A 17873-nucleotide genomic window follows, 5' to 3' on the forward strand; every position below is an offset into this window, starting at 1 on the left:
TAAATAAGTTACACCCAGCATTGCAACGTTTAAGTCCCTTTTGTGAATCTGGCCCAAGGTGTGCACTGTATTCATTGAGTTCTTGCTTTGTGTTCTCAAGTCCCACCTCTCAAAGGAAGTTAGGTCCATAATTGCAGCTCTAATGTGTTCTACTTTGATTGGCATAGGGACTAGAACCCAATGCCTTTACATCCCACAGGAGTGTCTCTACCACTATACTGTTGCGCAGGTGCTAGCACCCTTAATATTGAATTACTTTATACAAAGTGGAAGAGTTTCATCAGCAGAGGATGAGAGCACTGTCCCAGGATTCCTGTTCAGTGCTGTAACAAGGGCGAGGCGAGTGAGGCACTTGCTGCGGGCGCACAAAGCGGAGGGGCGCAGCTCTACCACGATTGGTGCCGCTTCTTTGGCGGCAATTCGGCGGCGGGTCCCTGAGCCCCTCTCGGAGGGAAGGACCTGCCGCCAAATGCCGCCGCCACTTCATTTGTTCTTTGGCGGCAGTTCGGCAGCAGGTCCTTGTCTCTGAGAGGGACTCAGGGACCTGCTGCCAAATTGCTGCCACAGAGCCTGGAGCTGGCCCTTGCCTCGGGTGCAAAAATTCCTTGTTACAGCTCTGTTCCTGCTAGTCCAGTGGTTAGGCTACTTACAGGGAAAATAGAAGACCTGGGTTCAAGTCCTTGTGTTTCTCAGGCAGAGAGGGGTGATTTGAACCCAGGTCTCCTATTGTCATGAAGCGAAGGCTCTAGGTGCCATTAGTCCCACTCATGCCCTATATGTACAGTTACTACTACTTGTATTGTCTCAGGGCCTCAACCTGCATAACTGAAATCAAGGGGAGTTTTTTTGCCATTGACTTCAGGGGAGGGGGCTAGGCTCGAGATCTTATAACTCTATGCTATGGCTTCCTACTGTTAGTGCTCCTGTGCTCAGGAAAATAGGACTCTGTACATTCTTTGTAAATAGCAAGTTTTCATCAAAGATACTTATCTCCAGCATCAATTTATCCTCTTACCTCTTTTTGACCCTACCAGTTAATATCTGTAACAATATTTTGTTAATAGTAGCAGCACTATGGGTCAGGTGTTTTCCAAACACATAGGAAGATGCTTCTTAGTTTGAGGAGCTCAGAGGCGAAGCCTGGACAGAAATTAGGGAACAGCAATAAGGCATTTATATACAACTCAGCTAAGTTTACTGTAAGCAGAATGGCAGAAATGGGTTTTAAGAGGGACCTAAAGGTGGATGGAGTCGGGGCCTTGTGGATAAGCCCGGTAGAAAGGCTGTTCTTTAACAAAAGAACAATCTCAATGAAACTGTAGAATCTTTTGAGGGACGGGGAAGTGATGCAGGTTATGATTCTATGATATCAGGTAAAATTTCCCTTTCCTCTGCTTGCACAGAGTCAGCACAAGTCCTAAGCATCAGTCAAATCCAAACTAATCTGTGTTTAGTGATGCATTGTCCTTGAGGTGACTCTCTGGATTTCACCCACTGTGAAGAAGTGTTAGGGCAGGTCTACGCTAGCACTTAAGCCGATTTAACTTACGTCGCTCAGGGGTATGAAAAGTCGTGTCTCTTCCCCCCCCCCCCCCCCCAAACAATGCAAGTTTTACATTGTTCACACGGGTGCTGTGTTGGCAGGAGATGTTCTCCCACCAACATAGTTTCTGCTGCTCACTGATGTGGGCTAATTATGCCAGTAGGAGATGCCCTCCCATTGGCATAGCATGTCTTCACCAGATGCACTACAGCGGGGCAGCTGCACCAATGCAGCTATGCCCCTGTAGCACTCTAGCGTTGACTTCCTACAAAATCAATTTGCCCCTGTCATTCCTTCAGTCAGCCACTGTATTCTGAACTTCAAACGTGGTGGTGTCTTTGCATGGAGGTTTAAGTCCCACCTCTTCAAGAAGCTTTTGCTCATAAGCGAGATTGGAAGAGGAGTTTATTTAAATAGAGAGTGTTCTCAAGTGTTTGCTGCAACCCACAATCCTGGCATATGTTTGAGTCAATTAACATAAGGCCTTGGGGGAAAAAAAATCACACGAGCAGTTATTAAAGGAAGGTGTAATTATCGACTTCAGATTAATTGAAAATGTTTGCTCTAAAAGTAGCAATTGAGCTCCATTCTGATTAATTGCTTTCTCACATATTATGAATGTTGCAAAAAGTGCTGTTCTGTAGACTGTAGAGGGAGCATGTCTAATGATGCCACTGAATTTTTATAAAATAAACCCATAATTGTGCAATGCTAAAATGTTCTGCAGTGCCATAATCAGATTATCGACAAAGTTCCATGGGATTCCTTCATTCAAAAAGAAAATAGATGTTCTTCAGGAGCTGGAAAGATTCTAAAGGGAAATCAGATGTCTAGATATTTAATTTTATGAATAATGTATGTTTTTAATTGAATGATCCAACAAATTCCATAAAAATGGGTAAATATATTGTCCAAACTGTCACTTTTTAAAATAACAGCTTCCACTCCATCACTTTGGCTATCAGAGCAATGTGGATTAAAAGTGTTTGCAAAGAAAGAAAATCTTTTATTAAACTTTCAACAGAGCAGTGCTTGCCAGAGCTACTGAGTCAACAGCCCGTGTCCAAGTTAACATCCTTACTAAAATAAGCCCCTATGCTTTGTCTATTCAAATTAGGAAACTTGTTTTTAGCAACATTTATTTGCATCTCTATTATGCCTGTCCTCCATGGATCTCCAAATGTTACACAGCCATCAAGCCTCACTGTAATGAAAGGGTGGGATAGCTCAGTAGTTTGAGTATTGGCCTGCTAAACCCAGGGTTGTGAGCTCAATCCTTGAGGGGGCCACTTAAGGTTCTGGGGAAAAATCAGTACTTGGTCCTGCTAGAGAAGGCAGGGGGCTGGACTCAATGACCTTTCAGGGTCCCCTCCAGTTCTATGAGATAGGTATGTCTCCATATATTTAATTTATTTTTGGGGGAGAGGGATAGCTCAGTGGTTTGAGCATTAGCCTGCTAAACCCAGCATTATGAGTTCAATCACTGAGGAGGCCATTTGGGGAACTGGGGTAAAAGTCTATCTGGGGATGGGTCCTGCTTTGAGTAGGGGGTTGGACTAGATAACCTCCTAAAGTCCCTTCCAACCCTGATATTCTATGATAAAACAGGAAGGCTTTCATTATGAGAGCTGCTCAGAAAAAATTTGATGAAACACCTTTTTTGTCAGAAATTGCCAATTGGTCAACATTTAAATGTTTACAGAGTATGATTTTGATGAACTTCCATCAGATCCAACACAGGTTTTGGAAGCATGTGGAGATCTGGGATCCAGGAAGACTGCCTGCCCAATGGGCTGCTGGGGAAATTAGGTTTCAGGGTCTGCGGCTCTGGGGCAGCTGACCAGGATGACAGCTCTGAGGTTGGGGATGCCAGGGCTTCTAGGGTCCACAGCCACCCGCCTCAGAGTGAGGGACTGTAGGGCTTCTATATTTGATCAAAGGTAGTGCATGTACATCTACCTGAGCTGGAAATTAGAGCTTCAGTGTAGGTGCATTTGTGCCCTTGCCTAGTATGCACATGTTCAAGTTGAAGTTCGAACACATGCACTTAGGGTTGCTGGGTGTGCACTGAACCATACTGAAAGTCCAGTCCCGGTGGCAGGAACATTTACTATTTCTTTGGAAGATTGTATTATATTTAGTTTTTAACATTGTTTTAGCAACGTACGTGCTTTGAGTTCACATGGAATCAGTGTCTAATAATAGAGTATAATTCACTGATTTCAGGAAGTAACTAAAGGATAAGTATCAATTCAAGAGAAAGCAAACAATCAACTTCTACTTTTTCTCTTCTCACAGAGCAAGCTTGCCATAAGGAAGCACTGCACCATTCTAGTTTCTGAGGTCTCAATGTACAAGGAAGTAACTGTTAATAATCAACACTCGCTGCAAGATCGAGAGAGAGCTGTGCTGCTGAAAAGCAGGTGTGCTTCATATAGTGTGTAACCCTATGGGCACTGATGAAACAAATAGAAGTTTCGCAGCCATGGATAATACAAGAACTCAAGACACTATTCCACAGGTAAAGGCAGAAATTGTTATTGCTTATGCAAAAGTTGTGTTAGTTGTGCATAACTGAAGAGACAGCCTTGCAAAAACGGAGAACAACTTTGTATTGTGTTGGCAGGGAATTTTTCAGTAGGACTGTTTAGCTTCAGTGATTAGTATGTGATACCAACCTTCACTGCTTAATATGTAATATTAGAGACTGTGTGCACTAGGGGTAGTAAGTATGTCCTGTCACAGGAACTTTGCTTCTTTAATCTTAAAAGAGCTAAATAAGCAACTTTCTATTGCTATAAAAATAGCTGTTAAATGTAATGAACATTGTGCAAACAGAGAGAGATTCTCTAACATATAATTTCTTTGGAGGATTCCTTGTTAATATAGAACCTGTAGGGTATTTTCACTAAAGACCATATACAGAGAAAGTGGAACATATGAATTAAATTGGTTTCTGTTGAAAGCAGATAAGCTCCCTCAATACCAGATTCATGCCTGGTGTAAGCAGCTGCAACTCCACCAAAGGCAATGAGGTTTCACCACTGACACCAGGTTTGCATTATCCCATAGTGCCTGACAAATATATATCTTTGTAGCGTAACATTGGGTTAAGCAAGTGATATTATAGTTACAAGAACTTGCATGCTTAACTGGATTGGGCCCAGATTCAGACCCACGCCATAAATGGCCAATGGAGAATTCCCCTTGTGGAGAGGGACAGTGATGGTGTATCCTTATGGGGGTTTCCTGGTTTAAAGAGCATGCTGGGGGAGGGGAGTATCAGTAGCAGTTGGCGTGGAGTGGAGCTATACCAGCCCTCTACTGGCATAAGTTAGAGGAAGTAGTCCCTAGGCCAGGGGTGGGCAAACTTTTTGGGCCGAGGGCCACATCTGGGTGGGGAAATAGTATGCAGGGCCGGGGCAGGAGGCTGGGGTGTGGGAGGGGGTGCGGTGTTCAGGAAGGGGCTCAGGGCAAGGGATTGGGGCAGAGGAGGGGTGCCGGGTGTATGAGGGGGCTCAGGGCAGGGGGTTGGGGTGCAGGAGGGGTGCGGCAGGGGGCTCAGGGCAGGGGGTTGGGGTGCACAGGGGTGCAGGGTGCAGCAGGGAGTTCAGGGCGGGGGGTTCGGGTGCAGGAGGGATGCAGGGTGTACGAGGGGGCTTAGGGCGGGGAGTTGGGGTACAGGAGGTGTGCGAGGTGCAGGCAAGGGGCTTAGGGCAGGGAATTGGGGGACGGGTGCAGGAGGGGTTCAGGCTCCGACCTGACGCCGCTTACCTAAAGTGGCTCCGGGGTGGCAATGGCGCGCACCAGAGCCAGGGCAGGTTCCCTGCATGCCTGCCCTGTCCCTGGCCGTGCGCTGCTCCAGGATGCGCTGCGGCCCCTGGGGGAGAGGGGGCGCAGAGCTCCATGTGCTCTGCCCTTGCTGCACCTCCACATGCCTCCCCCAAAGTTCCCATTGCCCATGGATCCCCGTTCCCGGCCAATGGGAGCTGTGGGGGGCAGTGCCTGGAGGCAAGGGCAATGCACGGAGCCCTCTGACCCCCCACCCGGGGGCCACAGGGACGTGCTGAGTTGGGGCCAGCACAGAATCAGAAATCTGTAAACAGCTCCCTGATGGCCCTGAATCCCTCCCCAGCCCCCTTGCACCAAGCAGAGCTTCGATGCTAGGGACAATTGAGTCCTATTTGTGAGGCTAGTTTAACTTTCACTAGGAAACTTGAGAAGTTCCTTGGCTAGGCTTACTAAAAACCAAACCGCATGAGGCAGAATGGAGTGAAGACTCCCTCTGTTGCTCATTTGGCCCATGGGAGAGAATGAGAGGCAGATGACTAAATTCTGCCCTCAGTGACACCCACACAATATCATCAGAGTCACTGAGGACAGAGTCTGGTCCTCAAAGCTTTTGCAGAGGGATGTGTATTTGGTCAGCCAAAGGCTGAGCTATTCAGCTTTTGCAGTTGTTGCACACCAAGGCCTGATCTACAATAGAACATTAGGCCAGCTTAACTATGTCGGTCAGGGGTGTGAAAAATCCACACTCTTGAGTGGTGTAGCTACGTCCCCGTGTGGACAGCTCTAGGTTGATGGAAGAATTCTTCCGTCAACCTAGCTACTGCCTCCCCAGGAGGTGGCCTACTTACACTGATCAACGTACCCCCCGTCGATGTAGGTAGCGGCTACACAGAAGCACTACTGCAGCAGAGCTGTGCCACTGCAGTGTTTTAAGTGTAGATGAGCCCTAAGAAATAACACCCCATCTTTGGTTATATTGCATGTCCCATCTTGCGCCGCTTAGTGTAACAATCTGCTGAAGCTTCAGGCCTCATCTAGAAAAGCTTTGACAATGATGTCAAGAAGGCGCAGATTGAATCTTAGCAACGTTCTCTCTCCTCACTGTCTACCGTCTGTGTGGTGTTGCTCAGCGCTGTATATCTATACAGCATTATAGAGCAAGTGGGCGCCAGCTTGCCAGCCCAGAGCAATAGATCTGGGCTAGCAGGGCTCGTTACTAACACTGAAGATATCTGTGTATAGAGCACTTTGAAGTTGCAGCTAGGGCTGGAGTTTGGGCTCCGAAGTCCAAGGAGAGGATCCACGCTCCTGCCTGAGCGGCAACTTCAAAGAGCTGTTGGTATAGCTGTTTTTTAGAGCACTTGCCTGAGCCCTGTGAACCTGAATACATAGGTGCTGGAGCTAGGGATGCTGAGGGTGCTGCAACATTCCCTGGCTTGAAGTGGTTTTCATTATATACAGGGTTTACAGTTTTTTTAAATGGCTCTCAGCACCCTCAGTGACCCACTATAAAAATTGTTCCAGGGCCCCTGCCTGAATCTGGACGGAGAGGTTGCTCTGGTGCTGTGCAGGCATTCCCTCCGAGGCCAGAGTAGTATCTTGTGAATCATTAACAACATTTCTTGCAGCATCTAATATGGGAAAAGTGAAACGGGAGTGGGGGGGGGGCAGAGAGTTGATGTGCAAATATCCTGATGCTTAATACAAGTCAGGGTTTGCATGCACACATCACTATGCAAGTGCATAAATCCCACTTGTGCACTGAGGTCTGTGAATGCATAAAACAAGCCTGCAAAAGTGCACAAGCCTTTTTTGTACACCTGTTTGAAAATTTGGCCCTAAATCTCCCTTAAGGCCTCTTATGTAAGTGTTAACTCTACCTGTCTTGTGGGAGCTGATAGGATCACATTGCTAGGTGGTATGGTTGTAGGTGAAATATTCCCCTACTTCCTTCACACCCTGTTTTGCTTTAATTTACCACTTTAAAGTACCATATCCCCAAGGCTTTCCCACACAATTTTTGTTAGATCTTAGTTAAATGCCATTTCTCTTACGTGATTGTTGGGGTGTGTGGGTTTTTTTGCTGGTCCTTTGCAAGATTGCTTAAGGCGGGTTTTTACTGTATACTTATCAAGGGATCAATTTCATTTAAATAAGGCCAAATGAATCTAATTTTACAATATGCATATTCATGCACATGTACCTGGCCTCTGGAGTAGTTCTGGTAGCTCGAAAGATGGACTATTTTCATTAGAATCCCATTCAGCATTCTGTTGTCATCCTGCTCAGTTGGGACCTCTAATGACCTACTATATGACCAGAGATGGTGATGCAGCACCGCCAACTCCTTCAGCTAACTGCTACCGAATGTCAAACATAGCACAGGGTAGAACAATTTTTCTGCTCCCACTGGTGATGTTCAGATTCATTAATGTTTGCATGGCACTTTGAGATTGTTTGGATGAAAGTTGCCGTTTCACTGTGAAATGTTTTGGGTTTCCATCTGCATTTAAACACCAAGCCACCTGCAGATATGATAACTAATGTACTTGCAAATGATTTGTCATATGGCCCACCCTCAACCTCCTTTCTTCATCTTAAAAGATAGTGATGTTGGATTCCTTGAGCATGATTAAAAGAAAAATAACTGCGAGTGTTGCATTTCCATGCATCTGCTATCCAACATGAAGGATAAGGTAGTGAAGAAAGCCTCTGGGCAAACTAGAGATGAAAGTACAGATTAATATTTGCTGGAATTCCTGAAGCCTCCTGTCACTGAGCCCTTTGGAGCCGCCTTGAGAGATTTGTTGTTAATGGACTGTGTTTTGTCCACAGAACTGTACAAGATCCTGAAATTTGGATCCCAGTGAGCATAACATGAGTGTCTTAGAAGGGAAATACAGGTGGTCTAAAACTAGGAAAGGGCCAAATCAAATAGCAAGAAACTAGATAACCCTAGTGAAATGACGCTGAGAGAGTTCATACTGCGGCACTGTATGGCTATTTCTAGTTTACTTGCAGGGAAGCAGTAAAAGCATTACTAATATGCATAATTTTGTGATAACGTGATTGAAATGCAAAAGCAGAATAGCAAAGAGAAAAGTCCCTTCTCCTTTTCTGAAATAATAAATGAGAAACATTTTATTTAAGACAATTATCAATTAATAAACCAAATCCCGTTAATGTGTCATTCAGAATGAACGGGTTGGCCAGAAATTCTTTCCCATCTTTCTTCTCACCCATAGTTTGATGCATGGACAGGGAATATTGGTAAAATAATAGAAGATATTGGAAGAGGGACCACCCCATGACTGGAATTATATTGACTCTGAATAATCAGTGACATAACTGTGTCAAAACACTTGACTCAGAGTAAAGGGAAAGAGAGAGCACTGTGCAGGCATGTTGTGGAGTTACAATCTAGTCTTATGCCAGTAAAATGAGGCATTTGAGAGGAGAAACTGACAAGGACAGAACTAAGAACTAGTCCCCAAATTTGTCAACAGCCACAGGTCAATTGATAACCTTAACTCCTTGGGCCTTGTCTTGACTAGGATTTAAAGGTACCAGATATGCTCATTCATAAGCTGAATTTTTTTAGTAAAAAAGGGAAGCACCAGAGAAGGGGTCGGCTTATGAACGGGTATAGAGAGGGAGCTCCCCAGCCCCTCCCCCCAACAGAGGGGGCAAGGAGAGGCAGCCCAGCCAGCAGAGCCAGAGGAGAAGAGGCGAGGCCAGAGTCTCTCCGCTTCTGGCCACGCTGCTCTCCCTGCAGCCTCTGAAGCAGCTGCAGCTCTGGGCCAGAGACATCTCCCTGGCCCGCCACAGATAAGGTGGGACGAGATGGGGAGAGTGTGGGGGTCCTGGGCTAGGGGCGGGGGAGGGAGGGGCTATACGGGGAGGGGTCATGTGGGGGAGGTCCCGTGTTAGGCGTGGAGTTGTGTGGGTGGTGGTCACAGGGGTTACTCCCCTGACCCCCAGCTTCTTCCCTCCCCTGTAATTTCCCAGTTGCTGTCTCAGCCCGTCAGGATGCACCACTGGCAGGCTGGGACATTTTGTTGACTTAGGTTTACCTCCATGCCTGCGGATGCTCAAGGTAAACAAACTGTCTCAGCTCACCAGCGGCCTATCCTGATGGGCTGGGAGACAAAGTTTGCCAACCCCTGAATTATAGGGTCGGCTTATGAATGGGTCATAAAAATTAGCCATTTTTACTTATCCATCTTGAGCGGGGGGTCGGCTTATAAATGAACCGGCTTATGATCGAGTATATATGGTAAGTTATTAGAACAAATGGGTAGCATATTCTAACAGGCTCTAAAACTCATGAAGGCAAGGGAGTATTGACTTGAGAATATGCTAAACTGATTGAGTTAAAGCCTAGACTTCAATTGACCAGCTTAACACACATGAAAGTCTCCATTGCCTTTTATATGTTAGACTATGGGATCATGTTAGTTAGAATGTGTTAACTAATATGCTCCAATAACACACCCTTAAATTCCAGTTAAGAAAAACCCCTGGCATGGTTTGACCAGAATTTCAGAGATCTGGCACTGGCAACCAGATTCTTCTCTGATGTATATCCTTGCTTTAATAAGATATGATAGAATGAGATGTGATCGCATACAAACTTACAAACAGAAATACTCATACTTTTCTCCAGAATAATTAGATGTCACTGCATAATAGCCTGGTAATCATTGTTTCATCACAGAACTAAGTGGACTATCATGTTAATAAGCAAATATGATAATCTTTATAGTTCTTATCACTGTGGATTATTTTAATTACTGTAATTAAAAGACACAGGGCATTATTACTTTAGTAATGAACTGATGCAGTGAAATATCAGCCACTTTCTATAATATTTTTTTTCAGTCCATTAAGTAGTAAAAATTGAAAGTTGCACCTGGGATCTATGCAACTCTATAGAGAAAATTAACAGTAAGTTTGTAAGGAAGTATGTGCTGTTTTGAAATCATAGGTCTGGTCTACACTAACGAGGTAAGTTGATCTAAGTTATGCTAGTTAGGTTACGTAAAATATGTAACTTAAGTCAACGTAGCTTAGATCGACTTACAGTGGCGTCTACACCGTGCTGTGTGGATGGGAAACGCTCTCCTGTCAATATAGCTTCCGTCTTTCGGGGAGGTGGAGTGCTGAAGTTAGGGTCTGTGAAACTTCAGCATATTTCTTATGCTGAGCTCCTTTGCTGCAAAGGGCTTCTCTCTCTGGGTCTTGCACTTGATTATTACAGTAATGCCGGGGTTGCGTAATAATCAACCGAGCACTGTCAGTTGTAAGGGAGTAGGATATGCTCCCTTGCAACAAGGGATTTTTAAAGAACATCCTTCTTTCTGGGCCTTGAGAGCTTGCTGCAGTCAAAGACTGTGTTATCTTTGTTTATCTGATTATCTGCCAGGCAGTTTTCCTAGAAGCTCCTCATTGGAAAAAGTAATGAGACTGTCCCATATGTCCAGATTTTGGTCTTAATATGCAAAATAAATATGCAAAAGCTATAACAAGTAAATTGTGGGGTGTGTGTGTGTGTGTATGTATAACATGCACATGTGCAAATAGTATGGCAAGCAAAGGTAACAATAGGTGCAGGCATAGAGCAAAATCAGTAAGGGATCTATCATCCTAAGGCTTCCACTAGGCTTTCCCAGTGCAGATTTATAAGGGTCTGTTTATACCAAGAAAGTGACCCAGTGGTGACAAAAGGAATCCAGGATGTTACCTCCTGGCCCTTGTTGAATTGTTGTTTCAGCAGGAGTCCACTGTGTGTTTTGGGAGTTGAAAACGGTTTGGTCCTGTCTATCCAAGCGGCCAATTGTAATCAACCCTAGATGATGTTAGGGCAAAGGAGCCCTTTTCCTAGTATAAGGGCTACTTTAGGGTCTGATCCTGCAAATGCTTATGCAGTTACTTAATGTGACTAGTCACATGCATAAAGTTCCCTTGATTGGGGCTGCTTGCAAAAGTAAAGCTGTTCACATGCTTAAGTGTTTGCATGACTGGGGCTTTAGGCTATACGCTTCTCAGAGTAGGGACTGTGGGCTGGATTTACAATGGAATCATTAGAAGCAGCAAAGAATCCTGTGGCACCTTATAGACTAACAGACGTTTTGCAGCATGAGCTTTCGTGGGTGAATACCCACTTCTTCGGATGCAAGTCTTGCATCCGAAGAAGTGGGTATTCACCCACGAAAGCTCATGCTGCAAAACGTCTGTTAGTCTATAAGGTGCCACAGGATTCTTTGCTGCTTCTACAGAACCAGACTAACACGGCTACCCCTCTGATACAATGGAATCATTGTGCCTAAAGATGCATACGTATTTACTAAAGTGGCTAAGCAGGTTATGTGGCTATCTCCCATTGATCACACTAGACACCTATTGTCATCTTAAGGTGCCTAAATACCTTTGAAAATCTGGCCCTGTGTATTGTCTTTTAAGTACCATGCAACTTTATGCCATGAAAGGAAAAAATAATAATATATCCTTGGGCTTCTTCTTGCTCCTATTGAGGCCAATGGCAAAGCTTCCAGGGAGTCCAGTGGGAGTGGAATATATTGTGATTGATATCTTCTATGAATAAATGTTGACAGATATTATTCAGCCAGTTGCAGAGCTGGTCAAATAATGCAAAATATTATTAGGCAATTTATCTGAGGAATAGAAGCATTGTTCAAAAAATAGCATTTGAACAGCTCCTCAGATGTTGACTGAAGACAGTGGTGCCAGTGAGGAATGTCACATCAGTCATCTGTACCGATATTCATTGTAAATTAAGCTAGCTCAGAAATGGATGGGTTTCAAATATCCCCTATTCATAAAAGCCAGAAATGAATGTGTAGGGGCAAAGGGTTGGATGCTCTGCACCAGGTTGAGACCTGGAGTAAGTGAGTGCTACTTAACTAATAACAATGGAACTGAATCCCTGTGCACCATCTCTGAATTTGGCCATATGTCCATGAATTCACTTAAATACCATCTCTGATTCCCCAGCAGAATGGAGTGCAACATATTATGGTGAGGTCTGGAAATGCCTAGGCTTCTTTGCCACAAACTAAGCCAGCTCCCTTAAAAAACATACTGAAACAAGCTATTCTTTTTTTTTTAAGGCATAGGCTGGAACATAGAAGCTGCTATGATAAATTTCATCACAAGTCAATAACTGCACTACATCTTGGCATTTATTTTTAAGTTCACCCACTAAACTTGTTTTGCAGAAGGCCCTGTAGCTGGAAGGCACTGAGTCAACAGGAAATGCCCTAAAGGCTTTACCTCAAAGTCACTTTATCCTGCTTTGCCAGATAAGAACAGACCCTTTTATTGTTTCTTTAAGATTCTGTTTTGAAGCACCAGCACCTTAAAATGAATGAAAGTGCAACCAGATGCTGGATATAAAGAATCAGGCTGATGTGCTCAAATAATTTTCCTTCCTGTGTTTGTTTATTTTTCCAAGATTGGGATTTTCTTTTCTCTTGTAATGGCAAATTTTGAGAATCCAAGAAATAATGCAGATGTAAGGCTCCACTTTAATTTCTTATTAGTAAAATTAGAAATGTTACCCATCTTGCTATTCCCTCTCCTTTTACCAAGTGGTGGTAGCATCCCCGGCTGCTGTACCGATGCAATTGCAGGACGTCCTCCTTAGGTATTAGTACCTCTTACAGAAGTTGGTCCAATAAAAGATACCACCTCACCACCTTGTCTCAGGCAGCACTGACACTCAATCAAACTTCCACTCAGAAATTCATGGGATGTGAACAGGGGCGCTGGAACAATTTGTATAGTGGGAGTGCCGAGAGCTGCTCAGAGAAAGCAAAGGGTCACAAAACCCACCATTACAAAGATCCATTATCACCATACCCAAGTAGCATATAAGCACATTATCCACCATTCCAACCTGTAGGCAGAAGTACTGGATACATGATGAGTTCCTGCACCCTTTCCTCAGTTGAGAATAGATTTTACTTTCAAATCACCCAAAGTCTTTAGACACATTAATAATAAATATCTAGCTCTTAAATAGCACTTTTCAGTAGTATATCTCAAAGCACTTCACAAACTTTTAATGTAGTTACCCTCACAAACCCCCTATGAGGTACAGAAGAATGATCATCACCCCCATTTTTATAGATGAGGAACAGGGTGGTTAAGTGACTTGCCCAAAGTCATGCAGGAAGTCTGTTGCAGAGCAAGGGAATTGAATGCAGGTGTCCCAAGTCCTATGCTATGGCTCTAACCAGTGGACCATCCTTCAGGTAGACGATGTAGTGAACAAGCAACTTTAACTTGGCAGTAGCAGGCCTATGTTATTAATGGAATTATTATTTATTTCCATAATGTCTATTTTCTGTCATAAATACAGTTTAATTTTTCTTTTCAAGCTGCTTTGTTGCCCAGTGTTGGATTAGAATGTTACATTTGGTTGCACCAGTCACATTCTGTTAGACAATATAAAACAATCTGACTTGGTGACATTTAATGGTTAATTTGAGGAAAGCTGTTTTCTTTTTAAGAAAACAACCCTCCCTCCCAAACAAATAAAAGCATAAGCATTACAGAAGTTGTGACATGATGAGAGAAAAGTGTCTTTCAATACTTAACCATAAAGGTCAGGATCTGCTACTCATGTCTTGTTTGCAAGTAAAATAGCATGCTACCATGTGGCTGTCAAAAACCTCAGCAACCCAGACAGATTTCTGACAAATAATTCTGAGAGATCTCACCAGCTGAAAAGCTACCTTGTTTCCTCTTTTGTCTTTAAAACATTTCCCCCTATTGACAGTTACAATGGGAGCAAAGTAATGGCATTAGAAACTATCATGCTATTAAAAAGAACTATAACAAGCATTATATTTTGTGCTTTCTGGGGAATTTGTGAAATGGCAGCAGCCTAACTTAGCAATTAATAATTTGCAACTTCTGACTCGATAAACCGCTTGCTTCTCTATTGCAACCATTAGTCTTTATGCATTATTAAAAAATTAAAAGATGTACTATGTTCTCATGTCTTAGGGGCTCAGTTTTCCTAATTTAAAGAAGACTTTTGTCAGCGAAATGTAACTGGTGAGACAAAATGCAGAGCTGGATTTTTGTATGCACAAATGTTACTCTTTTCTGTATATCCTGTATAAGTGAGAAAATACACCAATGCATGTGCACAGATTAGGATTTAAACACATGCATTGTACAGGCATACAACATGGTTATATGCACAAATCCAGACCAGTGCAAATACATTATTTTGTCCACTTAAACTGGGATTTGAACAAGTAAGGTGAAATCCTGGCCCTGTTGAAGTCAACGAGAGTTGTGCCGTTGACTAGAATGAGGCCAAGCTATGACCTTTGGACTATACATTTCATTCCTGTTCAAAAGTTTTGCACCTTTTTCACATAACAATTTTGGCCACACTAAGCAACTCCTTATAGGGAGATGGTTTGCTCTGCAAATAGGATATAGTAGTTAAAAGTTGGCAGAATTTAGCCTTAAGGAAACCATTTTTAAAAATTCAAATATATTCAGATTCCTGTTTGTTTACATTGAAACTGTTCAGTGGGGGGATCATAGTGTTAAGAGATAATTGTATATGTGTGTGGTAAGTACATGTACCATTTAAAATTCAAATACAGAATGGGGAGGTTATTGTAAGAACTGTATGTGCCTAAGCAGATATGAAGGAATTATCATGCTTTTATTCACTCCTCACAGTTCGTATTACTATTTGGAGCTGTGCCATAAATTATCTTTGCATTTAGCATGAAAAATGCCAAGGTCTTAGAAGAAAAAAAAAGTATTAGTTTTATTTACTTTCTCTATACAATACCTGTTGATACAAAAGCTGATTTACCTGCTGAGGGTGATTAACATAAGGTATGTCTACATTACACGCTTTTTTCAGTGGCATGTAGTGTACCTATGCATGTAGCTTCCCAGCATGGATATAAATAGCATTGTAGCTTGTGAGGTGCAGCTTAGGCAGGTAAAGACACGCCTGAAGAGAGCAGGTATGTATGTAAATACATACCTTACATGACTCTCTACTCACCCAGATGTGCCTCCCTGTCTACATGGCTATTTTTAACAGTGTCGTGTCCGGCTGTCTCCCCACTGCTGGAGCCTTTCTCCACCGTAAGAAAAGGCTCTGGTCAGGAAAGCCTCAGGCAGCTGGAGTCTTTTCCAACAACAGAGAGAGACTGTTATCAATGGGAGAAAGCTCTTGAAGGGGGTTTCTCTGACACATGTTGTTACACACCACAATGTGGTCGAGGTCTGCTTTTCACTGCAGCATGAAGCTCCACATACACTGCACGTCACCATCACTATGAAATAGTCAGAGTGTGGCAGCCTATGTGTTGCCGGCACAAAGGCCCGAGGCGACAGCAACAGTGGTTCGTTGCCCGGTGTGCTTCGCTCCAATAGACACACCAAGGTGGAGAAGCAAAAAAAAGTTTATTTGAGCCCAAATAAGGTGCAAGGGAGACATAGCAATCTCAAATCCTGCACACAGATACAAGCGGTTTTCCTCTCTTTATACATAACTTCAGCTAAGCATTCCCATCACCCCCACACTCCTCCTCTTCCCCCACCTTTCATTCCCATGCAGCAAATACACTTTGCAATAGCAATTACCTTAAGCAGTTAAGTCATACTTGGCAAAAACCACTTTAGCTCATTAGTAACTCTTCTGTGAACAGTTATCTTGTTTTACTTTCCTGGATCTGTTATTCTGCCCCCCCCCCCCCTTAGCCAGGTGTAAGCAGGCTTCATCATTATCTCCTGGCAGTACCACAGTTGAGCTAGCTGTTGTACATTCCATTCTCGGTTACTGGCCTGCTAGGTTGATTAAAGTTCAAACATAAACATGGAAGCGCTTTGGTCAGACATGGAGTGACTTTAGTTCATTCAGGCCTACTACAGAAGGCTTTATTGACACTTATGGCTTTCCACCCTCCTGAGTTACCTAGGGTTATGCCTAGTGACACCAACATATGCATAACAGGAGCAGAGATGGACATCTGTCACGTGACAGGGCATTGACCTATTATAACCTAGGCCCGTGTCAGGTGATTAGGGCTGGGAAATAAAAACAAAAACAACACCTCAACACCTAGCACCAGTGGTGGGCAGCCTGCGGCCCACAGGCCACATGCAGTCCATCAGGGTGATCCTCTGGTGGGCTGCAAGACAGTTTGTTTATACTGAGCATCTCCCAATGGCCGCAGTTCGCTGTTCCCAGCCAATGGGAGCTGGGGGAAACAGTGCGGGCTGCAGGGATGTGCTGGCTGCCACTTCCCGCAGCTCCCATTGGCTGGGAATGATGAACCGCGGCCACTGGCAGCTGTGGGTGGCCGTGCCTGCGGACAGTCAACGTAAACAAACTCTCGCAGCCCGACAGTGAATTACTTTGATGGGCTGCGTGCAGCCCGTGGCCCGCAGCTTGTCCACCACTGCCTTACACAGTGTCAGAAGAAAACTGAGGGGGGGGGGGGATTCTTACTGCCCACTCTGCCCCTGGACTTAGCTATACGGGCCTGGGGGAGACCTTCTCCATTGCAGATGTTGTGTTGGACCGTATATCCTGGACTCTCACAAGACTCAGGGATGGTACTTTAGTTTGTAGCATCATGGCCTTTTGGCTTATGCTGCAAGGGGAAACCGTTGTAATTTAGCAGCCCCTGCAAAGTGCTGCTTTGGCCCCAAGAGCAGCCTGAATTGGAAGCGCCCCTGGCTTGGGCTGTGCCTTCTGTACAGCACCTGGAGGCCGCACACAGAATCCCAAAAACTGGAACAAAGGAATCTTTGGGAGGGATCCTAGCAGGGAAGAGGAAGAAGTGACTGCTGTGTTCCCAACTCTCCTGGAAAGCAAGCGATTTGGAGAGAAATTGGAGAGTGAAACCCTCCACACTGCTGCGTGTGGCAGACTCAGACCTCCTGGAGATGTACAGTATGCTCCAATGGGAGTATGACGGAGACAGCAAACTGCAGTTGGAATGATCAACTTTACTCCCCTGTTTCTTTCTCTCCTCTCTAGCAACGCTAATGAGACTGTGAGGGTGTACCCCAGAAGGCTTCATGGGAATATGCTTGTGAATGTATATATAATATAACTGGAATATGTTTTATGCCACACATGCCAGGTAACATATCTGTGTAAAGGTTCTGATTTTCTGAATACATTCCTCCTATTTGTATGCATGTATCATTCTTGTACTTGAAGTTAGGAATATTGGCTGTATACTTGCTTGATAGCCTTAGTAAAGCATTTGGTCAGCTTCTTGAGAAAGGAATGTTCAAATTAAGTGCTCAATCAAGAACCACTTAAGCCAACAATAAACTTGAAGATGCCAGTCCACATCGGAGCTTTCCCAGGAATGTGGCTTGGCTGGTAAGAAACTCAGTCATGTATGGACATGTGACTTGCCCATGTGACTCCAAAACTCCATCTTGGAGCTGGACTTTGCATAGGAGAGAGGAGGGGGTCTCCACCCTCAAGAGAGAGTCTACTTAAACCCCTGGG

General features: G+C 44.2%; 1 protein-coding gene across 4 annotated transcripts in view; it reads left to right on the forward strand.

Annotated features, from left to right (window-relative positions):
- The first annotated feature begins 3940 nt into the window (after positions 1–3940).
- Positions 3941–17873, forward strand: part of LOC123347285 (formin-I-like) — a 57336-nt gene continuing 43403 nt past the window's right edge. For all 4 annotated transcript variants that reach the window (XM_044984699.1, XM_044984697.1, XM_044984700.1 and 1 more), the window contains exon 1: positions 3941–4064. In XM_044984699.1, coding sequence (XP_044840634.1) covers positions 3993–4064 — 72 coding nt within the window. In that variant the 5' untranslated portion in view covers positions 3941–3992. The remainder of the gene's footprint in view (positions 4065–17873) is intronic.

The sequence above is a fragment of the Mauremys mutica genome, chromosome 13 (genome assembly GCF_020497125.1).
Source record: "Mauremys mutica isolate MM-2020 ecotype Southern chromosome 13, ASM2049712v1, whole genome shotgun sequence".
NCBI classification, from domain to species: Eukaryota; Metazoa; Chordata; order Testudines; family Geoemydidae; genus Mauremys; species Mauremys mutica.